Source organism: Muntiacus reevesi, chromosome 1 (assembly GCF_963930625.1).
Source record: "Muntiacus reevesi chromosome 1, mMunRee1.1, whole genome shotgun sequence".
Taxonomy (NCBI): Eukaryota; Metazoa; Chordata; class Mammalia; order Artiodactyla; family Cervidae; genus Muntiacus; species Muntiacus reevesi.
The window spans coordinates 162,387,753-162,406,534 of NC_089249.1; the positions used below are offsets into that span (position 1 = coordinate 162,387,753).

Below are 18,782 nucleotides of genomic sequence, written 5' to 3' on the forward strand. Positions count from 1 at the left end.
GTCTGGGCCGGGTCGTCCAGGCTGAGGAATATCTATCCCAAGCTCAGTGGACAGTCCTCAAATCAACTGAATGTAGTTATGCCATCCACTCCTTACTGCATCGGAACCTGGGACTTCTCTACATGGCTAAGGAAAACTATGATGAAGCCCGCTATCATCTGGCCAATGATGTAAACAAGCTACATTACGACACCTGAATGTTTCTGAGAACACCTCTGTTTGGTTGTTGTTTATTGCTGTTTTCTTTTTACTGAGCATTTCTCTGAAACTTTCTGTTTATAGCTGTTTGTTTGGTGGACTATTAGCAAGAACACAATTCTAACAACCTGAGTTCAGGACTTTCTACTTTTTGTCTGTACATCCTTGTCCACATCACATCACTTCCCAAGCCTCAGTTGCTCCAAGGATGATAAAGGGAGGCAGAAGAGCATCCTGATTAAGATGCTTTATGGGCTTTCCTTCTCGTTCTAGTGGTGTCTCTTCACCAGGCACATAGACTTGGATAAATTATTTCATGTCATTCATCACCTGTAAGACAGAAACCATAAGCCAGTCTCTGCCTCATTAGGTAATTGCAGAGATGAATAAGATAGCAGAGCATGTGCAGTACTTTGGCTATTATTTTTATAAGTAACATCAACATCTTTACTTCAGAGTGTGGTTATTACATTTAAATGGCCTGGAGTTGTGTGAAAGTGATTTGTAAACTATAGAACTCTGTACATTGTTAGACAGGATGATGTGGGTGATGACTGAGCTGTTCTTCCAAAGGTTTCTATTAGGATTTCAATATTGGACCATATTGGGACTTCCCAGGTGGCACCTGCCACCTGCCAATGCAGGAGACGTAAGAGACACAAATTCATTCCCTGGGTCAGGAAGATTCCCAGAAGGAGGGCATGGCAAGCCACTCTAGTGTTCTCGCCTGGAGAATCCCATAGACAGAGGAGCGTGGTGGACTATAGTCCATAGGGTCGCAAAGAGTTGTTCATGACTGAAGCAACTTAGAACAGCACATTGGACAGTATTACCAGAGAGAGGAGCTCCTGAGTCTGAAATCGGGATGAAGTTGGGGTCAGACTGCAGTCGCAATGAAGGCTGAGCCTTTCTTGAGCCCCTCCATTGGACAACCTTCCCTCTGGTTGCCTAGCGCTGCACAGTGTCCCTAAATTTGCTGGAAACCTTGTTGCGTTGGTTATTCTCCATATCCCCTTACCCCAGATCCATTCTTTGCTCTCCTCTGCCCCGGAAGGCTGGCCTTTATGGACTGTAGAACCTGGACTTCACTGCTCTCTGGCCTCAGTTGCGTTTGGGGAGTGAGAGGCATGGCAGAGGAGGTTCTGAGGAGACAGAGGTTGAGGTATTTATTCTCTCTGCTACCTTTCTGCACCAGCACACTTCTGGCAGGGGAAGTGCTCCTTGCAGCCACAGCTCCCATCAGGTAGCCTTCAGCCGCAGCTCTCACTCTTGCTGGCCCTGGTAGCCCTGCTTTCTCCCCTGGTTTTCTCAGGAGTTTGGACTATACCAGTCTCTTACTGTAACAATCTCAATAGCACAGTGCCTAGTGCTTCACTAACTCTCATTGCTTCCTTACCCCTTCCACGTCTCTGGAGGTAAACCTTTTATTAAACTATCCTCAGGAAATACTTGTGAGGGTACCATATACTTCCGCCTAGCAGCTTGGCTCATGCACTTCTTTGTTTGTGTTTCCTCTCTATACTCTACAACCTCCAACAGATCAAGCAGAAGCAAATTCTGTCTTGAGCTGGAACACAGAGTTGGCATTAGATCAAGCTCAGATTCCTTAGCCTAAGTTTAAAAAAAAACCCCAAATTATTGATACATACCATAAAATTCAATGGTATGTACAGTTAAATGTACAATTCAATGATTTCTTAGTAAACTTACAGAGTTCTGTAACCACCAAGATAATCCAGTGTTCACCCTAAAGAGAGCCCTCATATCCATTGCAACCATTTCTCATGCCACTTCCTGTCCCTCTAGATTTACCTTTTAATATACACACTTAATATAAACAATGATATGTGATCTTTTGCATCTAACTTCTTTCACTTAGCATAATTATTTTGAGTTTCACCTGTGTTGTTGTGTATACCTCAATACTTCATTTGTCTTATAGTTGACTGTCACTTAGATGTACCATAGTTACCCTTCACCAGTTGATGGACATTGGGATTGTTCCATCTTTTGCCTGTTATAAATAATACTGTTTATGAGCATTTATATATAAGTCTTTGTGTGAAGGAAGTGGAAGTGAAAGTCGCTCAGTCGTGTCTGACTCTTTGCAACTGCATGGACTATACAGTCCCTGGAATTCTCCAGGCCAAAATACTGGAGTGGGTAACCTTTCCCTTCTCCAGGGGATCTTCCCAATCCAGGGATCAAGCCCAGGTCTCCCGCATTGCAGGTGGATTCTTTACCAGCTGAGCCACAAGGGAAGCCCAAGAATACTGGAGAGGGTAGCCTATCCCTTCTCCAGTGGATCTCTCGACCCAGGAATCCAACCGGGGTCTCCTGCATTGCAGGCAGAATCTTTACCAACTAAGCCATCAGGGAATGTTTTTACTTCTCTTGGATATATGCCTAAGAATAGAATTGCTGGGTCATGTGATTAAACTATGTTTAATTTTTTGAGGACTGGCAAGCTGTTTTCCACAGAGGCTGCATCATTTTATGTTCCCACCAGCAGTGGACAAGAGGATTCCATTTTTGCCATGTCTTTGCCAATATATGTTATTTTCTGTCTTTAATTAGAGCCGTTATTGTGTGTGATTAAAGACATAGCTCATTGTGGGTTTGATTTTGCATTTCCTCAGTGATTAATCATACTGAGAATTATTTCACGTACTTATTAGTCATTGGTGTATCTTTTTGGTGGCTTGTCTGTTCAGATCCTTTGCCCATTTTTAAATGAAGCATTGTAAAAATTCTTTATAGGCTTTGGATACATGTCCTTTATCAGACACATGATTTACAAAGAAAACTCAAGCACTCTCTCTCTTCCTTCTAGATTTATTTTGCCAGTTGTGCATTTGGAACAGAGCACATCAGGGCCTCAGGCGGCTACTTCCACCTGGCCAACATCTTCAATGGCCTTAAAAAGTTGGACCTGGCAGACACATTGTACACCAAGGTGAGTTGGGAATACGGGAGCTGAGCCTTGATACTTAGGCCTTATATCTTGAACCTGGTGTCAGGCCATTCATGAGAAATTCGAGACACAGAATGACATGACTGGCCCAAGGTCACATAGCTTAATACATGACATATTCCACTTCTCTTTCTTTCTGTTTCTCCTCTACCAGAATAGTTTAGTCCTTAGCATCCATAGAGCAGTTAGCAAATAACAAATTATGGGTCAATAAGAACCAAACCCTTCCAAACAGACTGCCGTATACTCTGTCATAGGACTTCCCTGTAGCTCAGACGGTAAAGAATCTGCCTGCAATGCAGGAGACCAGGGCTTGATCCCTGGGTTGGGAAGATCTTCCAGAGAAGGGAATGGCAATCCACTCCAGTATTCTTTCCTGGAGAATCCTATAGAGAGAAGCCTGGCAGGCTACAGTCCGTGGGGTCGCAGAGTCGGACACGACTGAGCAACTAATACACACACATATATACTCTGTCATATCCCTAGCAGCAAGCTAAGGTGGTCATGTTGAAGTGTGGGATAGAGGAGGAGATTAGATTTTTAAGCAAAATTGATTGTGGAAAAGTCCTGTGAAGGGATCAAAGAACATGAAAGTACTTTAAAATGTCCATCTTTACCTGTGAAAGATTTTAAACTGTTTCTAATATATTTGAATTTTGGTTATGTTCATATACACTTTACTTAGCAAATAGCCATTTTTGCATGTGGTATAGGCTCTCATGCAGTGACTGTTTATTCATATTTTAGACCCACTTCTGAGGACAAGGCATTGTGATGTAGCTGAAAAAAAATGAGCTCTGGAATCAGGCAGACTTGAATTTAAACCTTGGCTGTGCCACATAGCAGCTCTTACCAAGAGTCAAGTGTGATCTTAACTTTTCTGAGCCTCAGTTTAATTATCTATGAATTGGGAGTAATAAGAATAAGACTTCAGTTGGGATGTTGGGAGGATATAAAGGAAGTTGTATGTGCTCAACATATGGCAGTCATTTTTATTTAAGAATATATTTAAACCTTATTTTGTAAATTAGTTTTTATTGGAGTATAGTTGGTTTACAATATTGTGTTCGTTTCTGCTACACAGCAAAGTGAATCAGCTATATGTACACATATATCACCTCTTTTTGGATTTCCTGCCCATTTAGGTCACCACAGAGCGTTGAGTAGAATTCCTTCTGCTATACAGTAGGTTCTCATTAGTTATCTATTTTATACATGTGTGAGTGGGTGCTCAGGGGCTCAGTCAGGTCCGACTCTTTGCGACGCCATGAACTATAGCCCACCAGTCTTCTCCATCCATGGGATTATCCCAGCGAGAATACTGGGGTAGGTTGCCATTTCCTCCTCCAGGCTATCTTCCCGACCCAAGCATTGCACCCGGTCTCCTGCAGCTCCTGCACTGGCAGGCGGATTCTTCACCACCTAAACCACATTCCTCCAGGGGATCTTCCTGATTCAGAAATCAAACCCACCTCTCCTGAATTAGCAGGCGGGTTCTTTACCATTAGTGCCGCCTGAGAGCCCATGCGTGATGCTAGGGACCTGAATTTTTCACAACACTGGTCAAATCGCTTTGACTCCTCTGTCTCAGTCTGCCCGTTCTGCAAAATAGGGAAGATGGCATGGATGCACACCATGACAGGGACAGCTGCTCTCCCTCTGAGGGGCAAAGTCTATGGATCAGAAGAGGTGAAGTCGCTGCTCTGCTTCCTAGGAAGAACTGCCACTTCCCATTTAGGTCGCCACAGAGCGCTGAGTAGAGTTGCCTCTGCTATATAGTAGGTTCTCATTAGTCATCTATGTTATACATGTGTGAGTGCGTGCTCAGGTGAACCACCATAGTAGTGTATATATGTCAATCCTAATCTCCCAATTCATCCCATCCTCTTTCTCCTCTCGGTATTCATTCGTACATACATGGCAGCTATTATAATTAGACCCCACCAGGGCTGTCCCCAGATCAGCCTACCACGTGCCCTTTGCAGCCTAACATTTGTCACACTTACCTTGGGCAAGCACCTCCAGGCTCCTAGGGCTCCCCCTGCCTCCAGACACAATGAAATGGGGAGTCTGTAGATGGTCAGAAAGCCTGGCCAGAGGTTCTGCCCTCTCAAATGTCTGGTCCAATGGCTAAAGTCCAGCCTGCTTGTCTGATTACCATCTCCTTTCCCAACAGGTCTCTGAGATCTGGAACAAATATTTGAATGATCACTATCAAGTCCTCTCACAGGCTCGCATCCAACAAATAGATTTACTGGGCAAACGATTTGAGACGGACACTGGCTTGGGTAAGTGGCAGTTCTTCCTGGGAAACAAAGCAGTGGCTTCATTTCTTCTGATCCATAGACTTTGCCCCTCAGAGGGAGAACAGTTGTCCCTGTCTTGGAGCGCATCCGTGCCATCTTCCCTGTGTTGCAGATGGGCAAACTGAGACAGAGGAATCAAAGAGATTTAGCCAGTGTTGTGAAAAATTCAGGTCCCTAGCATCACCCATGGGCTTCCCAGGTGACACTAATGGTAAGGGACCTGCCTGCCAATTCAGGAGAGGTGGGTTTGATTCCTGAGTCAGGAAGAGCCCCTGGAGGAGGGTGTGGCAACCCACTCCAGTATTCTTGCCTGGAGAATCCCATGGACAGAGGAGCCTGGTGGTGTACAGTCCATGGGGTCGCACAGGGTCAGATATAACTGAAGTGACTTAACCCAGCACAGCACCACAGCATCACACACAGTCTTTCCAGTGGGGTTAATGAGGGACAGATTTGGAAGGAAAGAAAACCCAGCTAGAACCCCCCATGATTTTTGCATAGCATCCATTTTTTATGTGTTATCCTCCCAGGACACATGAGTGTCCACATGGAAGTCCCATTGCTCATTTGTTCTGGAGCCTCATCCCCTTCGTTTACTGGACCGTGAGCTTCTCAGCAGCATGATTCTTCTCATGGTGGATTCTGAGTCATCTCTGTATCCTTAGCTCAGCAAAGAGCTGAGGACTGAATACAGCACCATTCCTTCTGAGATCATAAAAATTGACGCAGGATCTAGTTTCTGCTCAAAAGAGACAGTGTAGTGAGACAGAAACTATGTGAAAGAAAAGATAACTTCAACAAGTACAAATTATATTACAAGGTGAGTCCCAGAATGAAGAAATGAGTACAGTTGGATGTTTTGAAAAAGGAAGACTTCTTGGAGGAGAAGTTTTGAGCTAAGCTTCGAAAAATTCATAACTTTATTGACTTTTCTTTCATTATGAAAGTGGTTCATGTTAAAGCATAAAACTTGAAAATCATAGCTATCCAAAGAGTGTCAACTTTAACATTACAGTGTATGTCTTTTCTGTCTTTTTCTCTTAGCTTAGCCTCACATGGGGAAAGCGGAAAGGTTGTTGCTTAAGCATTTTTGGATTTGGGGAAGAAGAATTAAGATTCTGTGGCTACCAGAAGCCTGTCTCCCTCCTCTTGCTGTAGAATGAAAGCTGAGTTGGACCCAAGGAATCACACCAGGACAAATTCCCTGTATCGGGCGCCTGAGAAATCTAGGACTCTGAAAGAAAGCAGGCTAAGCAACTCAGGGACCTGTAGGAATGAACTTTTTTTTTCTTTCAGTTTACTCTGATGATGGCACGTTGGACAAAGCTGGCGAACTGCCTGAAGGCTGGGTGCCCTAGCTGCTCAGTGCTCATCCCTGGGGGTAGACGCAGCTGCCCCAGGGCCTGTTTCCTCTTCTCTCCCTTTTTTTCCATTGCAGATGAAGCCCAGGAAGCAGAAGCTATTCAGATCCTGACTTCAATCTTGAACATTCGAGAATCTACATCTAACAAAGCCCCCCAAAAAACAATCTTTGTTCTCAAAATTCTGTCCATGCTTTACTTCCTGATGATGAATTCTTCAAAGGCAAGTTCCCCTAGAAAAGCAGCAAATCTAAAACAGAGGGAGAAATTCCTCTGGTTGGATTCGGCTGTTTTGTCCATCTGCACTAGCTTTTGTCCTCAGAGTAAGCCCTCACTCCAAAAAAGTTCAAACACTGACAACATTTCACCTGTTAAGTCCAACTGCACAATGAAAACAGGATTGTCTTCTTCCCTCAAGGGGACCACCCTAGGGTTGCACAGGTAAACTGAGGCTGGGACAGTGCTGGGAGGCCTGTAGGACAGAAGGGCTCTGGAGAGTTCTTGGGGAAATGGAGCAGTCACTCTGACTACACAGTGATAGTGAGTTCCCTGTTGCTGGAGGGATCCTGGCAGAAACAATTCCAAAGGTAGTCATTTTTGAGTGCTTATTACATGCCAGTCACTAGCCTAAGTACTTTACATGAAGTATCACATGTAATTTCCATATCAACCTTACAAAGTAAGTCTTTTATCATTCCCACTTTACAGGTAAGGAACTGAGGCACAGAGTGCATCCATTATTTGCCAAATTTCTTATGGAGTAAGTGGCAAATCTCAGGTTCCTTAATTTATTGATTGACTGATCCACTCATTCAATAATTTATTGAACTTCTGCCATTTGCAAAGGATGGTTCTAGAGACTGAGGGTACAGTGGTGAACCCCCAGCCAAGTTGCCTATTTCCGTGGAACTTAGGTTCTTCTGGAGGAGGGGAAGTCACAATAAACAAGTGAACACATAAATGTGTAATATAATTTCAGAGCCTGTAAAGCTCTACAAAGAAAAACAAAGCAGGCAAGAGGAAAGAGGAGAGAGGGTTGGCTGGAGGAGGCAGTTTTGTGCAGGTGACATGGGAAAAGTTAAGATGTCCTTCCCCTGTTCCCTTCCTCCCTTCTTTCCTTCATTCTTTCCATTTGCCTGCAAAGTTTTACTAAGCACCTACTGTATACCAGGGCCTGGAGGAGTTCCTGATCAGTGGGTTGTAACAGAGTGTGAGAGCAAAGCCTGGGACATTGTGGGAGCATGAAGGTGAGAAGGGTCAGGGAACAGAGAAGCATTTTCATTGCATTTCCAGGTTTACTGTGGACAAAACCTCTGCATTTCAGGGTCCCATTTTTTACTGAAGGAAGTCATTCCTCCAAGGTATTTTAAGGATGTTAGGTCTACAAGAGGTTCTTAGAAGAAAGGGCCACCTCTCTCTACTCAGATTGGTGCCTTGCTTCCTGCAGGTCTGGAATCAGCTATCTGCTCTTGAATAAGGCCTTCCCTGTCCTCTGCCTGAAATGGCAACCCCCCATCGGACACGACTGAAGCGACTTAGCAGCAGCAGCAGGAGCATTGCCATCACTAATACTTTCTGTCCCCCTGTCTGCTTTAGTTTTTTCTCTCAGCTTGAATCACTATTTAAGATACCATCGTATTCTACTTATTTGTCTTGTTTATTGCCTCTCTCTCCGACTGTATAGTAAATTTCACAAGGTTAGGAATTTCTGCCTATAGTCACAGTCTCTGAAACACAGTAGCCATTCAATAAATGTTTATTGAAAGAAAGGAGGGAAAGGGGGAACGAAGGCAGAGCGGGAGGAAAGAAGGGAAGGTAGAAAGGAAGGAAAGGTGAGCCAGAGTCTGTCTCACAATGTCCTGTGAAACTTCTGTCCAAATCAAGACTCTGGGCCACCTGGATTCCCCAAATGGCAATTTACTTGTGGCACCTCTCACCTCTATGCCTCTCAATGTTGGTTCAAAGGGCCCTGAAATGGAGAAAAGAGGCTTTGTCCACTATAAACTCAGAATTTCAGCATCCAGGTTTTCCTGTTCCCTGACCCCTCTCACCCTCATCCCACACGTGAGGCTAGCTATGAAGACCTAGGTCATGTGTTCACAAGTTTTCACAAAGAGCTCAGTGGGTAGTATGAGAAGTTGAAGGGTCCTGCCCATGTTTCTGGGGTTGAGCAGAGATGGGGCTTCCAACATAATGCTTTTCTGTGACAATTTCCTTTTGTCTCTGCAATTCTCTTTCAGGCAGAAGAATATGCCTTGAGAGCCCTCCACCTAGCCAAAAAACAGAAGCTCAGTGTCCAGGAACAAGACACCATTCAGGGTTTACTAAATCTCATCTCAGGTGAGGAAGCTCAACCCATTACTTAGTGACCCATGAGCTCTGCATCAGGGACGACTGAGCATCTAAAGTATTTCAGCCTTGCACAGGGGCATTGAGGTGCTATGAATTGCTGAAGTACCCACCCCGTTCCCCTGGCACTGCACTCGTAGCTGTGTTTTTATTGTTACACAGCATATGTTGGGGGAATGTAGAGCTTTTGGCACAGAGATCAGTAAAACTCTTGCTTATTATGACTTTGTACGACTTTGAATAATGTGCTGTCAGTTCACTAACAAGGTATTCGTAATTAAACTGCAAATAGTTTATCTTATTTCTCTGAGGTCTCCCAGTGATTCATGCTTCATAGTTCTTTGCCAAAGAAAGGGGTAGGGATTAGAGCTATATTGGAGTAAAGCTCCTCTATTCTGCTGTAATTAAGTTAGCATTAATTTGAAGTAGATTGTGATTAAAATGCCCATTATGATTCCTAGAGCAATCGCTAAGAAAATTACTCTAAAAACAGTTAAAATCAACAAAGAAATTAAAACGGCACACTAGGAAAGATCCGCTTAATGGAAAAGCAGGCAGTAAAGGAGGAATGGAGGAGCAAAAAGGATGTGTGACATATAGAAAGCAAATTGCAAAATGCAGACATAAATTGTTGTTCTTGGACAGAAAAGGCCCCTGGGGCCTTTCAAGGAGCTCCAGTATAGATGGGCTAAGTTACCCTTCCAAGCTGCTGTCTCTTTCCTCAGAGAGTTATTTGAAGTGGATGTGAGTCATCTCTACTGTCTAGGGCAGAAGTCCTCTGGAAGGTCTTCTGTGATGTAGGGGACAGAAGGCAGTCACGGGAGCAGACATGCCTGGTTCAAATCCCAGCTTTCTCACATACTAGCTCTGTGACCCCCACTCACTGCCCCCACACACTCAATCTCATTACATTCTAAGATGGCCAAGGTGTGGCCATGACTGTATCAACTTGTCCCATTGAGGACTCTGGTCATTTAGCGCAGACATTTTTGCTCCAGACTCGCCAAGCAGCCTGCCCATTAGCTCTTTGCTTTCTGGATAGATCTAAACCAGGGGGAGGATATGCAAATCAAGGACCTGTCAAAGGACTTACCTGGTGGCCCAGTGGTTAAGAATCCACCTTGCAATGCAGCAGACTGTGGTTTGCTCTCTAGTCTGGGAAGATTCCCCATGCTACAGGCCAACTGAGCCCGTGTGTCACAATTACTGAACCTGCTCTCTAGAGTTTCCGAGCTGCAACTACTGAGCCTGTCCACCGTAGAGACCATGTTCCGCAACAAGAGAAGCCACTGCAATGAGAGGACTGTGCACTGAAGCGGTAGTAGCCCCCGCTCGCTGCAATTAGAGAAAGCCCAGGTGCAGCAATGACGACTCAGGGCAGCCAAAAATAAAATAAATTAGAAAAAAGAAGGACCAATATGGCCTCTATGGGGAACAATATGGAGATTCCTTAAAAAATTAGGAATAGAACTACCATATGACTCAACAATCCCACTACTGGTCATATACTCTGAGAAAACCATGACTGAGAGAGATGCATGCACCCCGGTGTGTGTTGCCGCACTATTTACAAGAGTTAGGACATGGAAACAACCTAGATGTCCACTTTAAGATGAGTGAATAAAGAAGTTGTGGTACATATATACAATGTAATATTACTCAGCCATAAGAAAAGAACACATTTGAGTCTGTCCTAATGAGGTGAAAGAACCTAGGGCTTGTTACACAGAGTGAAGTAAGTCAGAAAAACAGATATGATATATTAATGCATATTTATGGAATCTAAAATAATGGTACCAATGAACCTATTTGTAGGGCAATAGAGATGCAGACACAGAGAACAGACTTACGGACACAGAGGTGGAAGGAGAGGGTGGGACAAATTGAGAAAGTAGCATGGAAATATATACATTACCATATGTAAAATAGATAGACAGTGGGAATTTGCTGTATGTCACAGGGTGCTCTGATGGGTGGAATGGGGGTGGGAGATGGGAGGGAGGTTTAAGAGGGAGGGGATACATATATACCTATGGCTGATTCGTGTTGATGTATGGCAGAAACCAATAGAATGTTGTAAAGAAATTATCCTCCAATTAAAAAAACTTAAAAAAAAAAAAAAAGATGTTACCTCAATATAACTTTTTTTTTCAATAAAACTTTGAAAAAATACATACTTACGGAGTGTTAATACTTATGGCGGACAGTTATATATAAAGAAGAAATAGAAACCACCCAAAACTCCTCATAGAGAGACGCCATAGCTAATATTTTGGATATTTTTTCTAAACATAAAAATACATCTAATAGAGATCAGTCTTATGTACACTCTGTTTCCTAATTTTTAAATGTATATTGTATCATCTCCCCAGGTGATAAACACAATCTGAAATGGCTCATTTTCCCTTACATATGGTTGTGTAAATGAATCACTTTGCTGTTTGTCTGAAATTAACACAATATTATAAATCAACTATACTTCAATAAAAATTTAACTATCCCCCTAAAAAAAAAGACCTATCAGAGAGTTTTATATTCCTCACTGAAATTAATTCACTCAGACACATGTAATATTAATAAAAATAAGTCAGATGGCTATACCTTGCCCCTTTGGATCTGTAAAATCCCCTTGGGGTATACTTAGGATTCTCAAAGACTGCGAAGTCCCAAAGGCCTTATTTTTCTACCTGTATCTTGCTTTCATTTTTAGCTTCAGTTACCTTTACACTTTCCACATCTTGTCTTGTAGTTGTTTTTTTCATCTCTTTAGGGACGCAACTCCTTTTTGATTCTCACTTCAAATATGAGCCAGCTCTTCCAAAGAGATCTTTAATGAAGTTTGGGGGAGTGAGGAGAAGGATGAACAGTTCTTCAGCAGATAAGTTAAAGGAAAATATTAGAACTTCCTTATTCTAAAGAAGTCCTTCAACATCCATTTCATTAAACTCGAACTCTCTTCTTTACTATAGTCACTGGCCTCTTTTCCCCCTCCTCCCTGTTTTCTGTTCCTTCCACACCTGAATTCTTCTTCATGAGTCCTCTCCACTGAGTATATTAAAAAAATTATTGCTTCAATTTATTGTTCCTATTGACTGATTTTCCTCTTGGTGATGGCCCATAATGTTCTGCTTTTTTGCATCATGTCTAGTAATTTATTTTCAGCCTTTCTGCTTTTCTAAGATTTGAATTTAAAGCTGTAAATTTATCTCTAAATACTGCTTTCATTGATCCCACATGTTATTAAAAGTATTTTTACTATCATTCGCTCTAAATAGATCTTAATTTTTTATGATTCATGAGTCATTTAGAAGTATGATTCTTAATTTCTAAAAGATCGTGACTTTAATTACCTCTTTGTTGTTTTCCAGCTTAATTTTATTGACATCATAAAATATTCTGTGTACAATTTTGACTTTAAGAAATTATTTGAAGTTTTCTTTATGGCTCAGGGTATAGTTAATATGTATTTGTAATGTTAGGTGTGTGCTGGAAAAGGATGGAATTATTGGGAACCATGCCCTGTATATGTCCATTAAATCAATTTTTTTTCACATTTTCAAACTCTGCATCTTACTGATGAATTTTTAATTTATTTCTGAGAGAGGTATATAAAATCCCTCCAATATGATTGTGGCTGTATCTATTTTTCCTGCAGTTTTATCAATTTTTGCACTACATGTTTTGGGGCTTGATTATTAGGCAAGTACAAATTCAAATATTTTCCTGTGAATTGAATCCTTATTTTTTGTATTTTGAAGTGATTCTCTTTATCTCCAGGAATGCTTTTGACTTTCAGTTCGGTTCAGTTCAGTCTCTCAGTTGTGTCTGACTCTTGTGACCCCATAGACTGCACCACGCCAGGCCTCCCTGTCCATCACCAACTTCCAGAGTTTACTCAAACTCATGTCCACTGAGTTGGTGATACCATCCAACCATCTCATCCTCTGTCGTCCCCTTCTTCTCCTGCCCTCAATCTTTCCCAGCATCAGGGTCTTTTCAAATGAGTCAGCTCTTCGCAAAGTATTGCAGTTTCAGCTTCAACATCAGTCCTTCCAATGAACACCCAGGACTGATCTCCTTTAGGATGGACTGGTTGGATCTCCTTGCAGTCCAAGGGACTCTCAAGAGTCTTCTCCAACACCACAGTTCAAAAGCATCAATTCTTTAGCACTCAGCTTTCTTTATAGTTCAACTCTCGCAACCATACATGACCACCGGAAAAACCATAGCCTTAGCTAGATGGACCTTTGTTGGCAAGGTAATGTCTCTGCTTTTTAATAAGCTGTCTAGGTTGGTCATAACTTTTATTCCAAAGAGTAAGCATCTTTTAATTTCATGGCTGCAGTCACCATCTGCAGTGATGTTGGAGCCCAGAAAAATAAAGTCAGCCACTGTTTCTAATTGTTTCCCCATCTATTTGCCATGAAGTGATGGGACCAGATGCCATGATCTTAATTTTCTGAATGTTGAGCTTTAAGCCAGCTTTTTCACTCTCCTCTTTCACTTTCATCAAGAGCCTCTTTAGTTCTTCACTTTCTGCCATAAAGGTGGTGTCATTTGCATATCTGAGGTTATTGATATTTCTCCCAGCAATCTTGATTCCAGCTTGTACTTCATCCAGCCCAGCATTTCTCATGATGTACTCTGCATATAAGTTAAATAAGCAGGGTGACAATATACAGCTTTGACGTACTCCTTTTCCTATTTGGAACCAGTCTGTTGTTCCTTGCCCAGTTCTAACTGTTGTTTCCTGACCTGCATACAGATTTCTCAAGAGGCAGGTCAGGTAGTCTGATATTCCCATCTCTTTCAGAATTTTCCACAGTTCATTGTGATCCATGCAGTCAAAGGCTTTGGCATAGTCAATAAAGCAGAAATAGATGTTTTTCTGGAACTCTCTTGCTTTTTCAATGATCCAGCAGATGTTGGCAATTTGATCTCTGGTTCCTTTTCTAAAACCAGCTTATACATCTGGAAGTTCATGGTTCATGTATTGCTGAAGCCTGACTTGGAGAATTTTGAGCATTTCTAGCATGTGAGATGAGTGCAATTTTTTGTGCAGTAGTTTGAGCATTCTTTGGCATTGCCTTTCTTTGGGATTGGAATGAAAACTGACCTTTTTCAGTCCTGTGGCCACTGCTGAGTTCTCAAAATTTCTCCATTCACATTCCAGGATGTCTGACTCTAGGTGAGTGATCACATCATCATGATTATCTGGGTCATGAAGATTTTTTTGTACAGTTCTTCTGTGTATTCTTGCCACTTCTTCTTAACATCTTCTGCTTCTTGTTAAGTCCATAACATTTCTGTCCTTTATTGAGCCCATCTTTGCATGAAATGTTCCCTTGGTATCTCTAATTTTCTTGAAGAGATCTGTAGTCTTTCCCGTTCTATTGTTTTTCTCTATTTCTTCGCACTGATCACTGAGGAAGACTTTCTTATCTCTCCTTGCTATTCTTTGGAACTCTGCACTGAAATGGGTATATCTTTCCTTTTCTCCTTTGCTTTTGGCTTCTCTTCTTTTCACAGTTATTTGTGAGGCCTCCTCAGATAGCCATTTTGCTTTTTTTCATTTCTTTTTCTTGGGGGTGGTCTTGATCCCTGTCTCCTTTACAATGTCATGAACCTCCATCCATAGTTCATCAGGCACTCTGTCTATCAGATCTCATCCCTTGAATCTATCACTTCCACTGTATAATCTTAAGGGATTTGATTTAGGTCATATCTGAATGGTCCAGTGGTTTTCCCTATTTTCTTTAATTTAAGTCTGAATTTGGCAATAAGGAGTTCGTGATCTGAGCCACAGTCAGTCCCAGTCTTGTTTTTGCTGACTGTATAGAGCTTCTCCATCTTTGGCTGCAAAGAATATAATCAATCTGATTTCGGTGTTGGCCATCTGGTGATGTCCATGTGTAGAGTCTTCTCTTGTGTTGTTCAAAGAGGGTGTTTGCTATGACCAGTGCGGTCTCTTGGCCAGACTCTATTAGCCTTTGCCCTGCTTCATTCTGTACTCCAAGGCCAAGTTTGCATGTTACTCCAGGTGTTTCTTGACTTCCTACTTTTGCATTCCAGTCCTCTATAATGAAAAGGACTTTTTTTTTGAGGTGTTAGTTCTAAAAGGTCTTGTAGATCTTCATAGAACCATTCAACTTCAACTTCTTCAGCATTACTGGTTGGGGTGTAGACTTGGATTACCGTGATATTGAATGGTTTGCCTTGGAACCGAACAGAGATCATTCTGTCATTTTTGGATTGCATCCAAGTACTGCATTTCAGACTCTTGTTTTCTGTGATGGCTACTCCATTTCTTCTAAGGGATTCCTGCCCACAGTAGTAGATATGATGGTCATCTGAGTTAAATTCACCCATTCCAGTCCATTTTAGTTCTCTGACTCCTGAAATGTCGACATTCACTCTTGCCATCTCCTGTTTGACCACTTCCAATTTGCCTAGATTCATGGACCTAACATTCCAAGTTCCTATGCAATAATACTCTTTACAGCATTGGACCTTGCTTCTATCACCAGTCACATCCACAGCTGGGTGTTGTTTTTTCTTTGCCTCCCTTTCTTCACATTCTTTCTGGAGTTATTTCTCCACTGATCTCCAGTATCATATTGGGCACCTACTGACCTGGGGAGTTCCTCTTTCAGAATGTTTTGTTCTGATACTAACATGAAAGTGAAAGTCGCTCAGTCATGTCCAACTCTTTGCAACCCCATGGACTAGTCCATGGAATTCTCCAGGCCAGAATACTGGAGTGGGTAGCGTTTCCCTTCTCCAGGGGATCTTCCCAACCCAGGGATCGAACCCAGGTCTCCCGCATTGCAGGCGGATTCTTTAGCAGCTGAGCCACCAGGGAAGCCCAAATGAGCCCTCCCTGCATACTAACAGAGCTATGCCTATTTCCCTTGGGGCTGGATAGCTTGTTATCAGCTAGATGTTATCATTTACCTCTGCTTAAGCACTTACCTCTGCTTCAGAGGGGAAGCTTGGAACTACAGTTCCCAGTATCTCTTTCCTTTGATGATTCTGGAATAAATTCAGCCAATGAGGGGCAACTGCACAATATTTGGAAGCCAGATGAGAAGGAGGATCTTCCTGAGAATCACCCACTGTTGCTTTCCTGAAAGCAGATTTCCTATAAAAGAACCTTGCTGACCTTGGCTGCCTGATTATCCAACCATTTCAAAGATCATGTAAGATTCTAATTCCTTACATAAAATCAGTCTCTTTACTCAAACTGCTCAAGGAAACTACTGTTTTCCCAACTAAGCCCTGACTAAACACTATTTCTTTTTACAACCTTTTACTTTCAAGCAATCTGTACCCTTACGTTCTGTATGTACCTCTCATACAAGTACAAATTGTGATTTGTGGGTTAGATATTTTTATATCTGTAATTTGAAAAACAATCATTTAGTCAATTTACATTTTATTTCTGTGCTAAAGTTTTTGGATTTAAATCTATTATTCTGTGCCTTCTATTTGTATTGCATGTTCTATTTTCCTTCTTCTTTCTTTTAGACTGATTATGTATTTTTTCTCATTCCATTTTCTACCTTCCCCCATCTCCATCTGCTAGTTTGTAGGTTATACACTGTATTTCTATTCTTTAAGTGATTACTACAGAAATTCAAATACTCATCCCTAACTTATCAAAGTCTGAAGTTATTCAGGTTGTTTACCCTTATCCTGGACAATATAAGAACTTTAAAACCTTTAAACTGCATTTTCTTCCCCCAACTTATGTATCACTACTTTTACTTATTTCATGTGTATCTTGAACCCACAAATCACAATTATTATTATTATTTTATTTATAATAAAGAGTTTGCTGATGGAAACTTCTCAAATTTTCTTTCTTTCACTGATTCAAAAGTGTTTTATTTTGCCCTCTTTTTTGACTCTTCAATGAAAATGTATTTCACGTTCATACATGATACAGTGATGCAGGACATAGTCTCAATTCTGATGCTCTCTGTGAAATGTGATTTGTGTGCATGCATAAATGCTCAGTTGTGTTCGAGTCTTTGTGACCCCATGGACTGTAACCCGCCAGGTTCCTCTATCCATGGGATTCTCCAGGCAAAAATATTGGAGTAAGTCCCCAATTCCCACTCAAAGGGATCTTCCCAACCCAGGGATCAAACCCACGTCTCCTGCATCTCCTGCATTAGCAGGCAGATTCTTTATCACTGCACCACTTGGGAAACCAAAATGTGATTTCCCTGACCCAAAAAGGTATACACAGGTTAAAGAGAACCAGTTCTTGGGAAATAAGAGTATCTCTTATCTTGCCACCAAGTAACCTTCCCTAAGCATCTTCAATAGAATTTGCAGGTATGGAGCTGAGGGATCATTTCTGAAAGGCTTGGATAAATGTTCTCTACTAGCAAGTACATATGCACTGTTAGAAATTATGTCATTTTGTCTACGAACCTTTATTTAACAAAGATTGACATTGAGTAGTTGCTCTGAGTACCCACTCACCAATATTTTATCATTGCACAACTTTAGCACACCATAGTGCTCTGGCACCAGTAGGTCCTACTATAGATGTACGCCATGCAAGTGAGGTTTCTGTATTCACAACTGCTCTATGAAGCATAATATATCTCAGGAACAAGAGGTCACACAGAACACACATCTGGCCAAGTAGGTGGTTCAGACAAGATAATGAAGCATTACTTGAATGACAAACAATGTCATCATTTTGTTTGCTAGGAAAAGTACATCTTTCCTGATATTCATCAGATGGATGATGATGAGATGGAGATTAAATATTTAATTTAATATATATGCATATGCAGACAGTTTCAATAATTAATAAATATTTCAATAAAGAGCAGATTTGAAAAGCATGTAAGCAATCTTACTATTGAGATCAGGATATAAAACCAAGTTATATATTATAAATGTTGTCCCTTGCTTACAAACAAGAAACAATCCTAGAACATCTTCAAGAATAAGGAAGAAAAGTTTTCAATGAACAAAGACTATTCAGGCCTTGAAAGTCAAACTTTACCGCAAGAAACAGCACTGGATGAAGGGGCAGGAGAGCAGCCATAAAAGACTGCTGGCGTGTGTTTTCCTCTCCTCTGGTTTGAGCATGAGGTCAGAGTTGTGCCCTCACTTGAGGAGGCCCTGGAAAAGGAGCAGGTTTGTGGGAGCGAGAGAAGAATGTGAATTCAGCTTGGATCATGGTGAGTTTAAAGATACTTATGAAATATTTGAGGGGCAATGAAAAGGCAGAAAACTGGACATACCATCTGACATTAGGAAAAGAAGCCTGGGTTTGAGAGATCAAGAGCATCATGTGGATGGTAATTAATACTCTGAAAATGAAGGAGACAACCTAGGGAAGAGAAGAGAAAGAAGGACAAGAGACTCAGGAAATGCCCTGAAACAGAATGTTTAACGGAGAAGAGGTGAACCCAGCAGAAGAGGCTGACATAATTTCAGATTTATCCAGAGTATCCATTCAAAGGATTCCCATATGTCTCTCACTCAGATTCCCCAGATGTTAACATTTTACCATATTTGCCTTTTCACTTTCTCTCCATAAATACACATTATTTTATGAATTGTTTG

General features: G+C 41.6%; 1 protein-coding gene across 3 annotated transcripts in view; it reads left to right on the top strand.

The window, feature by feature from the left end:
* Window positions 1-11,154, top strand: part of ZMYND12 (zinc finger MYND-type containing 12) — a 38,141-nt gene extending 26,987 nt beyond the window's left edge. For 2 of the 3 annotated variants that reach the window (XM_065929856.1, XM_065929867.1), the window contains exons 4-8: window positions 1-170; window positions 3,032-3,154; window positions 5,349-5,460; window positions 6,917-7,066; window positions 9,084-11,154. In XM_065929856.1, the coding sequence (XP_065785928.1) occupies window positions 1-170; window positions 3,032-3,154; window positions 5,349-5,460; window positions 6,917-7,066; window positions 9,084-9,205 (677 nt within the window). In that variant the 3' untranslated portion in view covers window positions 9,206-11,154. Of the gene's footprint in view, window positions 171-3,031; window positions 3,155-5,348; window positions 5,461-6,774; window positions 7,067-9,083 lie in introns of those variants that run through there. The other variant, XM_065929877.1, reaches the window with a different exon arrangement.
* Window positions 11,155-18,782: the final 7,628 nt, after the last annotated feature.